General features: G+C 37.3%; 2 protein-coding genes and 1 long non-coding RNA gene across 3 annotated transcripts; 2 read left to right on the forward strand and 1 right to left on the reverse strand.

The window, feature by feature from the left end:
* Positions 1-1,283: 1,283 nt before the first annotated feature.
* Positions 1,284-2,594, forward strand: LOC121257487 (protein EXORDIUM-like 5). Its single transcript, XM_041158500.1, has one exon. It carries the CDS (start codon positions 1,387-1,389, stop codon positions 2,455-2,457), a length of 1,071 nt encoding a protein of 356 aa, XP_041014434.1. The 5' UTR covers positions 1,284-1,386; the 3' UTR covers positions 2,458-2,594.
* Positions 2,595-9,749: 7,155 nt separating this feature from the next.
* LOC121257490 lies at positions 9,750-10,944 on the reverse strand. The gene is made up of 2 exons (XR_005939224.1): positions 10,560-10,944; positions 9,750-10,318 (listed from the first exon to the last, which is right to left on the reverse strand). It is a non-coding gene; the product is annotated as an uncharacterized LOC121257490 (long non-coding RNA).
* Positions 10,945-11,027: 83 nt separating this feature from the next.
* On the forward strand, positions 11,028-20,044 carry LOC121257488. Its single transcript, XM_041158501.1, has 9 exons — positions 11,028-11,555; positions 12,076-12,121; positions 12,213-12,291; positions 12,391-12,436; positions 12,531-12,629; positions 17,619-17,687; positions 17,765-18,122; positions 18,212-18,369; positions 18,777-20,044. Exons 1-9 carry the CDS (start codon positions 11,106-11,108, stop codon positions 19,782-19,784), a joined length of 2,313 nt encoding a protein of 770 aa, XP_041014435.1. The 5' UTR covers positions 11,028-11,105; the 3' UTR covers positions 19,785-20,044.
* Positions 20,045-20,375: the final 331 nt, after the last annotated feature.

A 20,375-nucleotide genomic window follows, 5' to 3' on the forward strand; every position in this document is an offset into this window, starting at 1 on the left:
AATTTATCTTATAAATCAAATTATACTACATAGATGTGCAATGTAAAATAATGGTTATCATTTGGTGAATATTTAGGTTGCGTTTAGATGTTGAGCTGAGTTGAGATAAGTTGAGTTTTTTATGAATAATAGAGAGTTGAGATGATGGAGTGAGTTTTGTGCGACCACCTAAGATGAGTTTAGATGTATTTATGGAGAGTTAAAAAAATTATGAATCCTACGTATAAAAAAATATTGAGTTGAAATATGTTATGAGTCTTACGTATAAAAAATCTTGAGTTGAGTGATGTTTAGTAATTTAAAAGTTGTATATTTAGATGTTGGACTAAATTTAAATTCAAACTCAACTTAAATAAATTCAACTTCTTCTATGTTCCAAATGTAACTTAAGAGTATTAGTAGTGGACTTAACAAAGTTTGGCCAGAATTTGGCTAGAGGATTCACTTTTATAAATTTAGTTAGATACTTTTCAATAATATCAAATAACAGACTCTTCAAATCTATCATTATTCTATTAAAATATTGATTTTGATATTTTTATTTATTTTAATTATAATTTGTAATTTGAATATCTATTTATTATTAAAAAAAGTACACATTAATTTTTTAACGTTGATATTAGATTTTAAAATAAAAAATTAGCATCAACTAATCATAATATTGCAGAATTAGAACTTGAAACACTCCAGTAAGATGATGCCACGTCATTGAAATGATGACTGATGGAAACTGGCCGCCTTCTGTGATTGAGTTTGGGATTTGGTCGTTTTGTACTTTTGAGATGAAGATGAATTTTATGGAGTTGAGAGCTCGCGTGAAACGAATAGCACGCGGGAGAGGAAATTTTTTATATCAAAATAATATTTGGCTAGTAACTTGAACTCAACAGATTTGGCTAGTGAAAATTATCAAAGTTAAAAATACTGTAATTTTGTTGAGTCCACTACAATAAATTTTTATACAATTTAGTTAAATTTTTACCAAAAATATAGTTTTATTGAATTTACTAATAATGCTCTAACAGTTTCAAACTCTCACCCTATCCAGTTGTAGGCAACAGGATAAGAGTTTGAAGGTTGATTTTGAGGGTCTGTTTGGATTAAAGGTAGTTTCATTCTATTTTATTATTATATTTTTTTAAAATTTTTAAATAAAATATAACAAATAATTTAATTTTTTAAAATTTTAAAATAATAATAATATTTTATTTAAATCATTTAAAATTATCTCATTTTACTGTACAAACCAGCCGAATCTTGGTACTCCTTAAGGCTGACAACACATTGGCCGTAGGACGCTGGCCACTGCAATCGCAATTCCTCCCCCTCTGTGCTATATATAACCCGTCCCTCTCCTTAATTTCTCACTCACCATCTCCACTGAAAATGTTGTCATCACCACCACCACCTCATTTTTTCTTTGTTGCAGCTTTGCTGTTCGTTTCTCACTTCACCACCACCGCCTCCTCCTCCTCCTCCTCCTCTTCATCGCAGACCCTAAACACGCACGCTGAATACATGATCAACCCCAAACTCCCACCAAGAGCGCTCTCTTCCTCGAAGAAATTCGAGGGCTCCTCCAACCTCGTCCACCTCCGCTACCATATGGGTCCCGTCCTCTCTTCCTCCCCCATCAACATCTACCTCGTCTGGTACGGCCTCTGGTCTCGTTCCCACAAGCTACTTATCAAAGACTTCATCCTCTCACTCTCCCCCTCCACTCCCGCCGCCCCATCACCGTCGGTCTCGGAATGGTGGCGGACAGTCTCGCTCTACACCGACCAGACTGGCGCCAATGTATCCCGAACAGTCCTCATCGCAGGCGAGTATTGCGATCTCAAATACTCCCACGGGACCCAACTGACCCGTCTCAGCATCCAGCAAGTCATCGCTACCGCCGTCAAGTCCGCGCCTTTCCCCGTGGATCACCAGAATGGCGTTTACCTCGTTCTCACTGCCCAAGATGTCGTCGTCCAGGACTTCTGCCGCGCCGTCTGCGGCTTCCACTATTTCACATTCCCGTCCATGGTCGGCTCCACGATTCCCTACGCCTGGGTCGGAAACTCCGCCAAGCAGTGCCCCGAGGTGTGCGCATACCCCTTCGCTTTACCGGGTTACATGGCGGGCGGTGGTCCCGGGGCTCTTCGACCGCCAAACAAGAACGTCGGCGTGGACGGCATGATCAGCGTGATCGGACACGAGCTGGCCGAACTGTCGTCGAATCCATTGGTCAACGCGTGGTACGCCGGGGAAGATCCCACGGCACCGACGGAGATCGGGGACTTGTGCGAAGGTTTGTACGGTACGGGAGGCGGTGGTGGGTATATAGGACAGGTAATGAGGGATAGGGTGGGGAGGACATTTAATCTGAATGGGAGGAATGGAAGGAGGTTTCTGGTGCAGTGGATCTGGAGCCCTGCTTTGCAGGCTTGTGCTGGTCCTAATGCTTTGGATTAGCCACTTCTTTCTTGATCGGCTATGCTTTAGCTTACCTTAATTTTTTTTTTTATTTTCCCTTGTGGGGTTTTCTAGATTTCAGTTGTTTAAGAGTTCATCTTCATGAATGGGGTTTTAGATTTTTTGTTGTTTTTTTCTGAGTTTTGGTACAAAGATTGATACATTGCTTGAACTTATGCATAATCAAAGATTGATACAAATCGTTGGGACAGAAATTACAATGACAAAAGGGTTGAATGCTACTGTGCAGATGAAATTGGAGATACGAAACCCTTTCTGCTCCCTGCATTAGCATTGTCTACGCCATTGTTATTGGTCTTCCACTGCAAATGCCAGTTCAAATGAATGGTAGATTGATTGCATTTGCATATTGCCATTTTGATGGAAAACACCAAGTAGGAGAGACTGTCAAAATAGTGAGATGAACAAAGTGATTTGATAAGCCTGCCCACTACTAATGATTACCATCGAAGTCAAATAGAGCAAAAAGGTTTACCCAAAACCTCGATCTCCACTTAGATGGAAATGATCATGAGATCAGCAGTGATCTATGTAACTGTTTTTCCTGTTGTTTTATTACTTTTTCCCTCCCTTTGGCAAAAGGGTTTTGGCTTGTGTCTTAAAGACTTTGAAAGAACAAAAGCCAGGCAGATCGTGACACTCTTTAATTCAAGCCTATTCGAGCGGGCCAGTAGAGATTGTAGAATCGCAGATTTAGGAGTGGTTTGATTAGTTGAAGATATAGTTGGTAAATAGTAGGAAAAAATATTATTTTTTAATATTATTAATTTTTTAAAATGTTAAAAAATTAAATTGTTTATTATATTTTATATAAAAATTTAATAAAATTATAATAATAGATGAGTTTTTAATCGGTTTTGAATAGTAAGATTAATTGATTTTATATGAAAATTAAAAGTTGAATAAAATATTATTAAAATATTATTTTTTTAAGAATAATATTATTTATTATCTTAATTTTTATTTTTTTATTATTATTTTATAATGTGATATTAGATAATTAGATATTATTTATTATATTTTATTTATAAAATTATTATTTAATATTACATCGTTATAAGAAAATAAATAATAAATAAATTTTTTAAAATTATTAGGATATGATAAGATATTTTTCGTATGGAGACGAGTTGAATGCGGTAGACAGATGTGATTCACAGCTAAGATTGGGATCCACAAAAGTACACAAATAAAGGTTGATATTATTATGACTCATGGGATAGATATTTCGGACCATGATGCCACAGGCCGGTAATAGTGGCCCACTTGTTGGGCGGTGGGAAAGTCTGTTGTTGTAGGGTTACAGCTGGTTTCAACGACGTCAGCGATGAGACAAAATGGCTTCATAGTTTCATTTACTCAATTCTGCAGAACTCTGTCGGTGCTGTTCAGAAACAAAAAAATGCATACTCAGCAGACATCCATTTTAATAATATCGAATATCGTTGTTGGTTTTTGTTTTATTTTTGTTGAATCTTTGTCAAAAGTGAAGTTGAGAATATGAATGATGGGACTTTGAGACGCGAAGTCTGAATTATGATTTTTTTTTTTTTTAAATCTGAATTATGATTCTTTTGTTGTTACAATATACAATAAATTGTTTAATTGTTATTAAGGAATAGAGAAATGGTTTATCACTAAAATAATTTTATAAAAATAAATTTATAAATTAACGTGATTTGATTTGATATATTAAATTATAAAATTATTTTTATTATAAAATAAATTAAACATTTCACATAAAATTATATCAATTTATAAATTTATTTTTATAAAATTAATGTGACTTAGGCTCTGTTTGGATGCAGAAATATTCTCAATCTATCTCATCTCATCATTATAATTTTTTTAAATTTTTATACAAATATAATAAATAATTCAACTTTTTCAAATCTCAAAACAATAATAATATTTAAAAATAATATTTTAACAATATTTTATTCAACTCATCTAAAACTATCTCATCTCGTCTCATCTCTCAATCCAAAAGAGCCCTTAATGTGATATGTTAAATTATAAAACTACTTTTATTATAAAATAGATTGAACGTATCACATGAAGTTATATTAATTTGTTTCACAAACCAAGATTAGGCATTAAACATGTAATATCTCATACTGTGACTTTTAATCCATTACAAATGTTCTATTCTATCTATCATCTGTCAAAGTAAAGTGTCTCTTGAATCTTGATTATCCATCAAGATGCCTTTTCTCGATCACTTGGGTTAATGTTAAAAAAATCGCACATGTTAGAAAGAGAGAAAGAAGAGTCATTCTTGGTCCACTGAGTTGATTGGGCCTTGATCGGTGTTGCTTGGAGCCCTCGGTAGTATTCTGGTACGACTGTACAGTGACGGTACGTATGTCCATGGCAGATAAATGTAGAGAAAATAAAGTGAGAAAGATACAAAGATTTACATGGTTCGACACTGAACCTACGTCTATGAAGTTTTAAGGAGGTGAGTTTCTACTATAATGTATTTGTTTATAGTCATTCATGGTCCCTTATATCTCACTGTACAAAGATAGTTGGAAATCTATTTGTTAAAGAAAAAATCCCTCTAGAGCGCTCCTTTTCAGGGTTGAAGAAGAAGAGGAAGCTGAAGAAGTCGAGAGCTCCCTTGGTTATTTGGTTGAAGGCTTTTTATACATTTTCTTGTTGTGTGTGTCAGTTTACAATGATAGAATCGTACCTATTTGCGTGTGTCAGCTTCCTTTCTTTTCTCCCTTTCCCTCTAATCTGCTCTGAAATCCCTTGCCACCTGCATGCTCCATGTCCTTCCTTATCCCCCACTCCTATCTCTTTTATCTTGTCCTCTAATATAGCCTAGTGATTGGATCTGAGAATAACATTTTATCCATTCACAACTTAGAGGAGAATGTCGCTCCATACATTAAGTGTGTAGATCATATGATGCATCAGAAAGAGTTACACGGCTCGATAGAAAGGTCTATTTTTTGGGATTAAACAAAGGAAAATACATAAAAGAATATTAATATTTTACTTTTTCTCAAACTCCAAGTGAGAAGTACTCAAATGGAAATAGGCATGAGGCTAATTCCAATAGGCTCTTTACCAATCGGATATGTTTAGTTTGCTCCAAAGTTGGTGACCTTAATGAGCGCAATAAATCTAGTAAATTAAATATTTATGTCCAGATTATATCCTCCACCGGACCACCACACAAATTTAAAATAGAAAAATGTTAGAGGCAATCGGTTGGTGTAAGCGTTGGGTAAACAGTATTGATGTAGACAAAACAAAACGACACCGTTCTTATTTCTTTTCGTTTGCCCCATTTTCCTAGCTCTACCTCATTCTCTATGTGTTTCGACTCCTCTCTATTTTTTGAACACCTCGAGACTTCTTTGTGTTTCTTCGATCTCTCTCCCCCTTTTCTCTCCCCAACTGTCCCGTCCATTCTCACTGTGTTTCGAATCGTTTTTTTTTTTTTAGTTTGCCCCCATTTCCCAGCTCTCCCTCCTTCTCTCTGTGTTTTGACCTCTTTCTATTTTTCGAAGACCCATAGACTTCTATGTGTTTCTTCAACCCCTCTCCCCCTTTCTCTACCCATCTACCTCGTCTGTCCTCACTGTGTTTCGAAGACCCTAAAGAAATTTCTCTCTGGCTGCCCTATCCATTCTTACATTTCCCAAATATTATTTCTCTCACTCGAAACCCTTCCGTTTCTTTAAATCAACTTCTAAATGTAGAAAACACCATGAATCCTGCTCCAAAGTCTCCATTTTTTCACTGCTAGGTATAAAAGGTTTATTCCTATGATCATCTTGGAATATTCAAACTAGAAAATTCATTAACCTTAAGAGAACCAATCTCTTTTCGATTTCAACCAATTCTTCTATTTTATTAATTGAAATCTCAACAATGGAAAAATTTCAAGATTTATTCATATCAAACAAAAAAGAAAATCCATAATTCTCAAGCTCAAATCAAACATCTAAGAATAACAAAATCCATGATTCTTACCTCAAATAGCAAGCTTTCCAGACTAAAAATGAACTCAAAAGTCCCAAAATTTCTTTGCAATCAAATCCAGATTCACGCTCTTAAAAAAAAAAAAACCTAATATAAAAAATTTGTGACCAGTTGAGAGCAATTCCAAGACGAAAGAAACTGAAAAGGCAGATGGGAATAAGATGGAGAGGAGATGGGCACCCAACGTAGTTGGATCAAGGTAGAAAGGGTTTCAATCTGCAGATGGGTTTCAATTGGCGAATAAAGCTTGACAAATGGGTTCAATTGGCTTTGGTCTTGCACGTAAAGCCAAAGCGGGAAATGCAAAATGAAATGGGTTTAATATGCATTCAGGTTTGTTTTCTCTCGTTTTCAATTTTTTTTTTTAATATCAATTGTCAACTGACTGCACAATGTCTATATGTAGAGATTGTGTATAAAAGAACTGTTTAAAATAAATAAACAAATTGGAAACTCTTGGCATCTTAGGAACTATAACATAAAAGTTGCTTAACACTTGTAAAAAAAAAAAAAAAAAACATAGAAGTTGCTTATCTTTACGTACCATTTAGAATTTAGATGCGCTATGCATGATGGAAGAAGAAATAAAAAAAAAAAAACATTAAAAGATACACAACAGCAGCGCGAAAGAGGGGATGATAAATAGAGCACGTCTGTCAGTCATTCGATCATACACCCATCCCTCTCAATGCTATCATTCATCGAACTCTTTTGTTGGCCATCACAACTTTAGGACCTCGATCAGCTATAAACATGATTGCATGTAGCACGTTTTTCAATATATTTAATAAAAAGTTCAGCGCATGATAACCACATTTCTACCATTTCCCCACATGAATGCCTAAAAAATATTAATAAATTATAAGTAGTTGGGCAATCAATTTGCCACTAGGCTCATGCATGTCATTGATTTTTGTTGTCGTGATAGGAATTGGGTCTCAATTGCACTTGAGCGTTATGAACATGACTTTGGTACTGCATTGACACTAGCTACATTGTATGGCCGAGTATGAACTGGACTTTGAACTTGAAAGTCCAAGAATGGGCATGAATGAAGATAATTAAATGTGAACTCAGGAGAAATAAAGGTATTTCATGTAAGATTTTTTTTTAATTTTATTTTTATGTCGGAAATCTCTCCAAGGCAATGATTTCGGATCCATCCCTGCAGAGTAAATTCTGGTTCCGTACACCACACATTCGAAAGTTTTTCTACACGAAACTAGTTAAATCACTGACTTTTCATCAATGAATGTGATCCCAAAAGATTGTTTACATCCATGAGGCGTTGAACCTTAGATCTTGAAGGGAGTGATACCCCAAGACCAAGACTTTCACCACTTGACAGGTTGAGTATCAAATACTCTCGCTAATTCCTAATCACCAAGTCCTAAAAATGCTCTAATCTAAATTAAAAATATATAATACATCAGATGATGTAATTGGGGGTAAAAAGAATTCACTTGTTTACTAACTTAAAAAGAATCCAAGTTTGACACCTCGTATAATTAATAAATATTTAAGTTTGATAGTTGGATCATTCTCAGTTACTATAAAATCTGTAATGTAACGTGATGAACAAGTGCACAACCAAACGCAACATGTTCATGTGGCGAGCACTGCAGCTGCAACCCTTGTACATGTCCTAAGAGAGCTGGGACAACTGGGAATGGCAGCGAGTCCTACTTCTTACAATGTGCTGTGCTGTTGCTTGCACGTGTTCAACTTGCCGTACCTTAGGAGAGAGTAAAAGACCATACTATACGTATAAGTACATATGCAGTGTGTTCTCTATCAGCTCGGACAACTAAATGAGTGCTTAACTAATGTAGAGTGGAAAATCTACATTATAATCAAAAGAGGAAAAAAAAGAGGTTATAATGTATATGAAAAATTGTGTGCAATGTGTACGGCAAAGGTACGACCAAAAAACTCATGTGTCAACTGCAATGTGTACGATAAAACTTATGTGTCAACTGAAAAACTATCCATTTGTACTCTCATCAGACAATGTTGGCCACGTGAATTTGTGGAATCAATTATGTTCTTACCAGTCACTTGTATGGATCTTTTGGACGGATTCTCACGTGGATAATTTGAGAAAATGTGATCTTATCATAGTAGATTAGTGCTTCTTGTACAAGAGTGATGAAGAATCAATGAATCATTTTTTATTACATTGTGAGGTGACAATGTGTTTGTAGAATGAGATCCTCAATAAGACAGGATTGGCTTGGGCTATACCTAAAAAAGTTAGAGATATTTTGAAGTGTTGGACAAGAATTAGGAGAATTCACGTATAGCTGTTGAATGATCTCTCATTACATTGTGTGATGCTTGTGGCTAAAGAGAAATAAGAGGTTCTTTGAAGACATTGAGCGTTCTTTGAAAGATCTGAAGTGATTCTTCTACAATACTTTATTTTTTTGGGCTTTGGTTATTATTTATAATATAAACAATTTTCATGACCTGTTTGTATCTCTCACTAGTACTTAGATGTAATTAGGTTTCATGTGCTGTTTGTATACTTCTATACTTTACTATATTTATTTCAATAAAATATACTTTTACCTATATATATATATAAAAGTTATAGACTCTGTCTTCTATTTCCAGAATTCATTCTCCATATGCCTTTCATAAAAATCTACTTAGCTCGTTGCTTTCACAAACAAATGCAGAAGTACTGCTTCTAGTGCCATAACGTCCCTATGCAACATAGAGAGAAGCTTTATGCCGTCCATAGTTGACTGCTATGTGTACCGTTGAGATAATTTTTTTTTTTATTGATATATTGATATATTTTTTAAATATATTGATATATTTTTTATTTTTTAAAAATATTTAAATATATTAAAAAATATGAAAAAAATTGACTAGCGGTATAAAACGAGTGGCAGAGTAGCACTGCTCATGCAACATATAAATAAAGAGTGGTGCTACTCTGCTGTCCGAGTAACACTGTTCGGTGTTACTGCTAGTTGTAAAAGTAATTTATTTATTTATTTTTCTATTCATATTTTTTTAATTAATTTAAATATTTTTAAAAAATAAAAAAAATATACTAATACACTTAAAATTATTTCTATCATCTTTTAATAAGAAAAATAAATAAAAAATTTACCGAGCGGTTAAACTAAGGTTGAAACGTCCCCGAAGTGCATGAGAACTAAAGTACTTAGCATCTCACATCAATCATCACAATCGATATGCAAATCAAATAATCTAAGCAACAAGGAAAGGGGTATAATGATAGACTTTGCATGGCCTTGAAATGAAAATGAGATCAGTTCTCTATGGTTGACATTGTTTTTGATAAGTTCTCTATGGATAACGATTTACAGATTGTAGATCATAAATGACTTCTTACGAAACCAAACGACTTCCTGCAACGACAACGCTACTCTATATTGTATAAAATATTATACTATCTTGCTGGGAGTAATATATATAAATGATTATGGGGGCGATTAAAAAAGCTCATGACCAGTGTTTTTGGGTATCGTGAGGCTAGCGCGTCTTTGTCCACTGAAGTACACGGCAAAACCCATATGTTCGAATCAACATGCATGTCTCTAGAACCCTTTAAATCATTCACACAGAGAACAGATCAAACAGGGGGAGTGGGTGCCAAAATTTGATCAAACCAATCGCATTCAAGAACCGGGCTGGGAGATTCCCTCTACTCTTGGCCTCTGGAAGCTTCTGAACTTCCCTGACATTTGTGAGGAAAGCCACCCGTCCATCCCTGCTACAAGCGAGCCATGTCCCACCAGCAACCTCATCTCTCCCTCCCAAAATGTCACCACCTAATTCCCACCATTCCAATGGTCTTGTAGGCCTTCAAAAGCCAAAAACCAAAACATATATACCAGAAATATTAGCACTTCGTCAACCTCGGAAACCATATCAGACAGAAAAAGTAAATAAAAAACAAAAACATTCCCAGAAGAGGAATCGGGCTTCAAATGCCAAACCAAAACAAACCAAAAATTTAGCGCCTCGTCAACCTCGGTAACCTTATCAAGCAAACCAAGATCAATCCAAGTAAAAGAAAGGCCCAAAAGAAGGATCCGGCTCACCGAATGTGAAATTCGTCCCTATTAAGCAAGATAAGGAATTAGTATACTGGGTGAGCTTGCCATAGAGACGCTGCAATACATGGCTAATTCAGTGGCATAAAGATCATAATTTTTCTTTGACCTAATAAATTTTGGTTCTTTTTCTTCTGCGCCACGCGACTGTCCTCTTCATTCGCTTTCTGACGGTCAAGGTAGATATTGTCAACTTGTTGACCGAACATTTTGATCTTGTCCGTGGTTTCTGTCCATGTTTACTCCGACTGAACAAGAACAAGCCAGCAGAACTTGAGCTCGAAATAAAAGAACACGTGGCAAAGGCAGGGAAACTCGTGCCAACATCACGTGCTTGGAATGCCACCATCCTACCAGTCACAGAACAAACCCCACCCTTTCCGAAGTAAAATAAAAATTAAATAAATAAATGAAGACAAAACAAAACAATTTTCTTAATTAAAAAATAAATAAAAAAAACTAACACCCTGTTTGTCTGTCCCTCTCTCGCCACAGAGGGGGGAGAGACAGAGAGTCTGTGACAGAGAGAGAGAGATGGGTAAGATAGTGGAGAGGATGAAGAAGAAGAAAGGACGGCCTTCTCTATTAGATCTCCAGAAGCGTACGCTCAAGGAACAAGAACAGCAGCATCAGCAACAGAAGCGGAACCACGACTCTGACCGTCATTCCACCCCCAATCATCCAACTCTCCCCGCCGCCTCTCCTTCCCCTCTCCGGCGTTCCACTCGCCGTAACCCTAACTCCCACGACGATGACGATGACGAAGACGAAGAATTGGCCGGGAAGCGCCGCGAGAAGAAGCTGAAGCTGGTGCTCCGATTGCCCTCCCAGAAATCGCCCCTCAATTCCGGCGCCTCTCCCGATTCGTGCGGTTCTGATTCCAACGCCGAGGAAGTGAACGAGAGCAACGCCACCTCGAATATCAACAAGAAGAGGAAGATCAATGCGATCGGGAATGGATCTGGGTTCCTGGACCACTCCAAGGTATCGAATTTCTTGTTGCTTTGCCTGAATAAAAAAAAACAAAAATAGTTTTGCGGCCATAGCCGCCAAATTGGCTTTTTAATCTGGACAACTATTCTTTTCTTCGGCGGACTCATGCGTTGACATAATTTGAAAACTCCTTGAATTTCGCACCCTTTAGACTTTGCCTTTTATTGAGCTTCTAGAATTTCAGGCGGAAAAAGGGTTTGACTTGGCCCCGGCTTTGCTCTAGGAAATTGAGTCTCTTTGTAACCCTACAATTCTCGTACGAGTTTTTATTGGGATTGTTATCCGTCTTTATTTACTGAACCTCTCTTATAATGAGTTGACTGTCAAATCTGATGAAAAGCTTTAATTTGTCTTTTCTTTTTTCTTTATAATAATTAGTTTTCACAGTTTGTAGCTGTATTTGCCCTTTTTGGACGTTTTGAATGCCAGCGTACTTTGCTTTTTCACAGCCACTTTGGTTCTTCTTCCATACCCATAATGGAAAATATATGTTCCTTCTATTTTTTTGCAGGGCGATAAGTCCGTTTCTGGTGCAAACCCCACAGACGCCCACCAAGGTTTGCGAATAGCCTGACGCCCATTTGCTTAAATAAGAAAAAAATGAGCCTTTTGCTTCTGGTCGGTGCTTATGTGCATGATGATGTGCAGGGAGTCAGTTGGATTCGGGACCCTCGACGCCTTTACCTGATAAAAAGCTGTTACTGTTCATTCTCGACAGGCTTCAAAAGTTTGTCTTTCATTTTCCCAGATCGTATTTTGATTACTTTGATGTAGCTTTAGGTTTTCAGTTTGCTGATGTGTTTTTGTTTTTTGATTTTAATACCAGGAAGGACACTTATGGTGTGTTCTCTGAGCCAGTGGACCCGAATGAGGTTAGTTCTTCAAAATTAAAGGTGACGCATTAATTTCTAAGGCTTGTATGCATTTGTTTCTTACTTTTGTATTGTTATTTCTTTGTTTAAGCAGCTTCCTGACTACCATGAGGTGATAGAGCACCCAATGGATTTTGGAACCGTGAGGAATAAACTTACTAGTGGAGCTTATGCCATCTTGGAACAGTTTGAGGTAGGGTTGTGCTTGTGCGGTTTCAACTTCATTTGACACCTTTTCCTGTTTCCTAATTTGAATTTTGTAGTTTTTTAATTTCCTGTAGAAGTTCCAGTTGGCATTTGGTTTTCTAGGGACTAGAGATAAATTTCATCTTCAGCTGTCCTGACTGACATCATATAAAAGTCTTGCAATTTGCACTTAGATTTGCTCTCTGTTGGCTGTGTTTTGTATGAAACATCTTATTGTTTAGATTGGCTGGCCAATTAACCTCCCATACATGTTGCATTTGTGTGGTTTCAGGACCATTGAACTCATCTTTGAAGGATTTCGATTTCCTCTCTGCTTTATTCAATTAAAATGCCTTGTTCTAAGACGCTAAGATTACAGATCTTGTCGTAGCTGGTAGGTTTTATACCTTCTATAAAAGGAAGTCTTGCCTCCTTTCCCCTTCCTCCTATGTGTAATTTGCGCACTGGATGCATTCAAATATATCCTAGATGTGATAGATAAAGGGAACATGACCTAGCATTTAGTTAGTTTCCATATGGGCGTTTTTGTTGTTGAACATTGTGGTATCAAGCCTATGAGCTCGAGTATGCTAAACTGGGGTTTTCATGCTAATTGACTACATATTTCAGTTGTGTATAAAGTTCTCAGTCTATCCATGAGAACAGGAGCTCTTTTAACACCAAGCGAGTTTTTCCTTTTGAAGATCTGATTTTCGTGTTTGTACCACTTGTTGGAACTGTTAAGTTTTAGAAACTTAAGGTACCTCTTGTAATACCCCAATTCAGTATGAGAGAGGTGAATTCTATATTGCCTGCGAGGGAGTTCTTATGGTCTATAATAATTCCAAGGAGCTCTAATTGTAACGTTGTTAATTCTTTTGGAGTTAACTGTTAATTGGTATTGTAATATCCTGGATTTAGTATGAGAAGATGTGAATGTGATCCTCCATTACTTGAGACTGAGAAGTTCTTGCATCTTATAATAATGATCCAATGGTAACATGGATTAATTCTTTTGGAGTACAAGTCCACGTGGATAGGGTAAGGTCGTGGTGGTCTTCGTACTTTTTTTCTGGTACTCCGAGCTTTGTATTGACTGGTAAACTCAAAACATTAAAACAAGATTTGAAGAAATGGAATGTGGAGGAGCTTGGGATCACGGAAAATAAGAGGAAGCTTTTGCTGCAAAAACTGCAGTGCTTGGAGGATAGGGAGCTGTTGGGGACATATCCGGTGAGGAATTGGAGAGAAAAAAATAGGTGATGGCTGAATTAGAGAAGATCACTTTAATGGAGGAAATCTCTTGGAGGCAGAAATCTCGGGTCCTTTGGTTGAAGGAAGGTGACAAGTGTACAAATTTTTTTCACCAAATGGTGAACTCTCATCAAAGAAATAATGCTATTGAGGTACTTCATGACTGCATCCTTTCAGATCAAGAGGCCATCGAGGAACATATTGTCAATTTCTATGAGAAGCTGTTCAGGGAAGAATTTTCGTGGAGACCTAAGCTTGATAGGCTGATTTTTTATTCCATTGACCTGGTAAGTGCAGAATGGTTAGAGAGAGCTTTTGAAGATGATGAAGTTCTTGATGTGGTTAGAGGAATGGTGAGGGATAAGGCTTCAGGCCCGGATGGTTTTTCAATGGCTTTCTTCCAATCTTGTTGCGACATAGTGCGGGAAGATATTATGAAGTGTTTTCTTGAATTTTATTCATTAATGAAATTCGAGAAAAGTCTCAATTCTACTTTTATTGCACTAATTCCTAAAAAGGTGGGGGCTGTGGAAATGTGGGACTTTCGGCCTATTAGTTTGCTAAATGGGGTGTAGAAGATCATTTCCAATGTGCTGTTGGATAAAATTGTTTCGGAATCTCAAAATGCCTTTGTGAGGGGAGACAAATTCTTGATTCGGTCTTAATTGCTAATGAATGTTTGGATAGTAGAATTAGATTGGATGAATCTGAAATTTTGATCAAATTGGACATGGAAAAGGCATACGACCATGTTAGTTTGGATTTCCTTTCGTACTTACTTGGGAGATATGGTTTTCGAGAGAAGTGGTGTATGTGGATCAAGCATTGCATTTCGACTCCGAGATTCTCTGTTTTGGTGAATAGCACCCCGGTTGGGTTTTTTAATAGTTCACCTAGCTTGAGACAAGGAGATCCGTTATCTCTTTTTCTTTTTGTTCTAGTCATAGATGCTATGAGTAGAATGATTGAAGTGGCGGTAGAAGGAAGTTTCTTGTTGGGTTTTGTGGAGGGAGATGAGTCTCGGAATAGCTTAAAAGTATCACATCTTCTTTTTGCCGATGACACTTTAATTTTTAGTGAGACCAATCAAGAACATCTTCGTTCTTTGAGAGCCTTGTTGCTATGTTTTGAAGCGGTTTTGAGTCTTAGAATTAACTTAACCAAGCCTGAAATTGAAGTATCTTGGTCTTCCCTTGGCTTCTTAGAATTAACTTAACCAAGGCTAATATTTTGGAGTGTAAGAAATCTTCGCTGCCTTTGAAGTATCTTGGTCTTCCCTTGGGTGCTCCTCACAAATATGTTTTGATATGGGATGGGGCGATCGAGAAGATTGTGAGAAAGTTGGCTGGTTGGAAAAAGTTATATTTGTCTAAAAGGGGACGAATTACTATGATAAAGAGTATGCTGTCTAATCTTCCCACTTATTTCCTTTCTCTTCTCCTTATGCCGGCAGGGGTGACAAATAGAATTGAGGGGTTTTTTTGGAATTTCTTTTGGGGAGGTAAAGGGGAGGAAAGAAAGTTTCACTTGGTAAGTTGGAATAAGGTGTGTCAACCAATTTCGTGTGGAGGTTTGGGGGTGCGTAATTTAAGGCTCTTTAACAAAACTCTTTTTGGAAGATGGTTATGGAGATCATTGTGAGAGGGATGCATTATGGAAAAATGTAGTTGATGTTAAATATGGGAGAATGTGGGGAGTTGGTGCTCTAATGAAGTAAGAGAAGCATATGGTATGGGTTTGTGGAAGTCCATTAGGATGGGTTGGGGGGAGTTTGTCAATCATATTAAATTTAAGGTGGGGGATGGGACAAGGATACATTTTTGGCATGATATTTGGTGTGGGATACAGCTCTCAAGAATGTTTTCCCTTCCCTTTTTAGAATTGCTAGGGATCAACATGCTGCAGTGGCTGATTTCCTTTCTTTCTTGAATAATAATCCTCAATGGAGTGTTGAATTTGTGAGAGATGTGCATGATTGGGAAGTGAATGTAGTCTCATATTCTTTTGGAAGATTATACGATGTAAAGATTGTTCAGGGAAGGAAGGACAGCTGTGGGTTCATGCAGGAAATTCTAGATTTTTGGTTAGTTCCTTTTATAAGGTGCTGACCTGCCATTGTGTTTGTGATTACCCCTGGAAATGCATTTGGAAAGTTAAGGTGCCTGGTAAGGTGGCATTTTTCTGTTGGTTGGTGTCTCGTTGAAAAATTCTGACCATGGATAACTTAAGAAAGCGTGGACTTTATGTAGTAGATTGGTGCTTTATGTGTAAAAAAGATGGTGAATCTGTTAACCATCTTTTTCTTCATTGTGAGGTGGCCAAGATTTTGTGGAATGAGATTTTTGCTAGGATGGGAATGGCTTGGGTGATGCCTAAGCAAGTGGTGGATTTTCTTGCTTGGTGGAAAGGTTTTGAGGGATGACAACATGTTGCTGCCATTTGGAAGATGATCGGCTTGTGTTTGATGTCGTGCTTATGGTTGGAGAGGAATGGGAGGTGTTTTGAAGACAGAGAATGCTCGATGGGAGAACTTTGGGAGTTTTTCTTTAATACTTTGAGTTTGTGGGCTAGGGCTCTTGTATTGAATAGAGATGATTTTCTTGATTTGCTTTAGTCTTTTTCAGTTTCTTGAGTGTATGTAGGTATTTTCTTTTGTATACATCCTGTCTACTTGGGATATGCCTATTCTTGGTAATAGAATCTCTTATTAATTAAAAAAAAAAAAAAACAAGTCCACATGTGACTTGTGCTTTCCTTGGGTTTTTACATCTCTCTGGCTTTAACTCATATTGTAAAAGGGTTTGGTGGGCTTGATCAACTTTACCAATTTGAGAATGAAATAAAAGATTTTAGATTTAAGATTTCTTGGTGAACACAATCTAGTTAAAAATGCCAAGCTGTGATGCACTGCTTAATACTTTAGTTTGTTTACATATAATTCTGTGATAATTATTTTAACAGCTAATGCATTGGAATGGCTATAGCCTAGAATAACTTTTTTACACACTGTGCATGCCTCCTATTGGGTAATTGGAGTTAATGAATTTAAGAAGCACGCAAAATAATTGGTTTCTCTCATTATTCCCACAGGGAGTTGACTTGGCTGCTTATGTGCCACCATATCTGCACAATCTGGGCTCTGATACCAGATGATAACAATTTTTAGCTGAAAGAAAGAAAAAACTTGTTTTTCTAGTGGAACAAAACAAAAGATGTCAAGCCAGGAGTAATATGGTTGTGAAACTGGTTGTAGGAAGTAAAAGCTCTTTGCTTTGTATATTTGCTTGCATTTATTTGCATTAAATTTAGAGCATACAGGAGGTGTTTTTTCTTTTAAGTTACATGCGACGGGAGCTTCACAGGGTCATATTAGTGTTTCAATACAAAGAGACATCAGGCTTAACACTTGATGCTTGGTGTAGCCCAATGTGTCGTTGAGGATGATAAACACGAGGGCCATTCTGCCGTTGTAGTTAGATTATTTAGTGGTTCCCTTCCGTGTTTACAATCATCTTTTAGTTGTCTAAGGCAAGGTCGAGTGAACTTCTGCTCATGTTTTTCTTATATCCTAGGATTTATGATGTATTCTTGTGTCGTGATGTTCTGTTAAGAAATTGGCTCAAATTCATATCGAGGAAATGATTCATTACAGTATATTATAAAAATCTTTAAATCTGCATCATCTTCCAATGATAGTGACTGCATTTCCTGAGAATGAAAATTTCATTTTATTATCATGCAGAAAGATGTTTCCTTAATCTGTTCGAACGCAATGCAGTATAATGCACCTGATACCATATATTTTCGACAGGTATGGTCTGTTTTAAACTTCTATCTTGCATTGTTTCAATATCTTTTGTGTTGTCTAAAACTTGTTTCTTCTTTCAGGCACGATCCATACATGAGCTGGCAAGAAAGAACTTTGAAAATTTGAGGCAAGATAGTGATGATAAAGACCCAGAACCAAAAATAGTTAGAAGAGGTAGACCACCGACCAAAAATTTTAAAAAATCACTGGGCAGGCCTTCCTTGGAGCTTGCTGGTCCAGAATTTTCCACTGATGCCACTCTTGCTACCGGGGGAGAAAACACCAACTGGTCCAATTATGATCTGAGAAAGGGAACTCATCTTTTGGACAAGTCTGCTTTAGCAGATTCATCTGGACGACTTCATGGTTCTCGCGATAATGATGTTTATACTAGTTGGTTGGGTGATAACAAATTTGACAGGAATGATGAATCTACAGGTTTGGAACTAGATTATTAACTCGCTTTTTGGTTGTCCATCATCTTCAATTATCCTGCTTGATTTGAGCTTCTGTCACTTATTTTACAGTTTCCATGATGAAGGGTAATCAAATGAAGCATGGGAAGAAACAAATTGTACTTGATGAGAACAGACGAAATACATATAAACACTCCCAGCCATTGTCTGGTGGACAAGAGATGTCCTTGCTGACTACTATTGTTGGAGAGCGGAAGCAGCTAATGGCTGTATGTATTACGTTGTTGTTTAATTTTCTATATAATTCTTTGATTCTGAAAAAGTGATACACTCAAGATCGTATGAAATTCCAGTGAATCGACGGTGGATCTGTTAGCTTAAAATTCTTCAACGATCTGGCTAAATCATTGTCAGCTGGCAATGATCTATAGTGTATTGCAGTTTTAAGTTACATAAAGCGACGGAAACTATAAACGATGTGATAATTAGATAGAACTTGTGCACCTTTAAACTACATTTAAGTTGTCAATGGCCTCTAATATTTCCCCATGAGGAATCATTTTTAATTAGATATAACTTGGATTTTTTTTGTGTTTTTAGTTGACAAATTATTCGGTTATCTTATCGGGTCCTGACTTTTGTTGGTTAGTTGACTTGGCTTTTTTATATGAATCAGGTAGGGCTTCTTTCAGAATTTGGTTATGCGAGGAGCCTGGCTCGTTTTGCTGCAAATCTTGGACCTGGTGCTTGGAAAGTTGCTTCTAAGAAGATCGAGAGATCTTTGCCTGCTGGCCTCAAGTTTGGCCCTGGATGGGTTGGAGAAAATGATGTCACACCTCCAAGGCCACTGCTACTACCTTCTTCATTACTTGGTCGACTGTCACCACCACGGACATTTCCTCTTGTTGAAAATTCATACTCTTTTGCAATTCGCACTGTTGAATCGAAGGGAGAAACCTTATCAGAGACACCTGAAGGAAATAATTTGTCCGAAAAACAAGTACCTTCTACTCACTCAGCTTTGGATGGGCATCTAAGCAAGCATCTCCTTCCATCTGCCACCACATCCTCATCCCCCATTTATGTGCATAAATCGCCTGAACCCCTGAAAGTTAAACCAGAAGTTGCTGAAGGATTTAATTCTCATACTGGGGTTAACATATTGAATAGTAGTACTGTTGCAAACAGGCCAAGGCCTCCTTTTCAGATTCATCAGAGCAGTATACTTCAACCTGGTATGAATGGATTTAACGCTTCATTTGGGTTTAACGTTGCAGCTCAAATGGGGAAACTAATTGGAGCAGCCAGGCCTCCTGGGTTTAGCTTACCGTCACCTCGGATGCTTGACACAATATCTAGGACTAATACTAACCTTGCCCATTTGGCAACTGCAAACAGCCGTAATTTGGAAGACCCCAAGATTATGGAAAGTTCAACTTCAACTAATTCTGGTGGCTCATTGCCAAACTCTGGTAGTGAGGCATTGGCAGCCCAAGTAAGAGGGCTTCATCCGCGGCCATCTCGGCAAGGGCTGTCACCACAACAGAAAACTGATTCCAGAGTGTCACCGCAACAGAAACCAGATTCAGTTCCTCCAGACCTGAATGTCAGATTTCAGTCTCCAGGGTCCCCTAGTTCTAGCAGAGTTGATGCAGCACAACCAGATTTAGCATTGCAGTTATGAGAATAATTGAGTTATTCCCTTCTTTTACTTAAGTTAACCATAGAAATGTTGGTTTATGATTTGTTACTCCTGGTTATGAGACCAACCGAGGGACTCTTTGATGTGGAGTTAGATTAGAGCTACACCTAACTGTATTGTAGAAGAATAGACTAGGCTTTCCTTGTACAGATTAATGCATTCTGATTCTTAGGCCCACATGCAAAAAGGTTTCATTTGTAAGATTGGAAGCCATCATCTAGCAAGAATATATTTCTATCTTATATCATGTCTTAATTATTTTTTTCAATGCACAAAAAGAATTTGCTTCGGATGTGATAAATTGTGGACTCAAATATGTATGATCATTGGACAAACAGGACTGTCTCACTTGGGATTAATGTTTGTTACCACTGAAGACCAAGTCCACTTGGAAAGTTCCCAACTCCTGAAATTAGTTTGTCAGCAACCTTTGAGAAAATAGCAGAGCTGTCAAAGAAAGGTACTCCGGATTTGACAAAGCAATCGGATGGCTAGGAAACGGGGTTGTGAGTATCTCACCACAAAGGGATTCTGCAACTACACGTCTGTCTTATTGTGGTTATCCATTACCAA

This window comes from Juglans microcarpa x Juglans regia, chromosome 3S (genome assembly GCF_004785595.1).
Source record: "Juglans microcarpa x Juglans regia isolate MS1-56 chromosome 3S, Jm3101_v1.0, whole genome shotgun sequence".
In the NCBI taxonomy this organism is placed as follows: domain Eukaryota; kingdom Viridiplantae; phylum Streptophyta; class Magnoliopsida; order Fagales; family Juglandaceae; genus Juglans; species Juglans microcarpa x Juglans regia.

Excerpts from the sequence above, each read along its gene's own strand:
- LOC121257487 (XM_041158500.1), top strand. The coding sequence starts at position 1,387 with ATGTTGTCATCACCACCACCACCTCATTTTTTCTTTGTTGCAGCTTTG.
- LOC121257488 (XM_041158501.1), top strand. The coding sequence starts at position 11,106 with ATGGGTAAGATAGTGGAGAGGATGAAGAAGAAGAAAGGACGGCCTTCT. Across the intron at positions 12,437-12,530 it reads AGCCAGTGGACCCGAATGAG|CTTCCTGACTACCATGAGGT; the intron begins GTTAGTTCTTCA and ends TTGTTTAAGCAG. Across the intron at positions 12,630-17,618 it reads CCATCTTGGAACAGTTTGAG|AAAGATGTTTCCTTAATCTG; the intron begins GTAGGGTTGTGC and ends ATTATCATGCAG.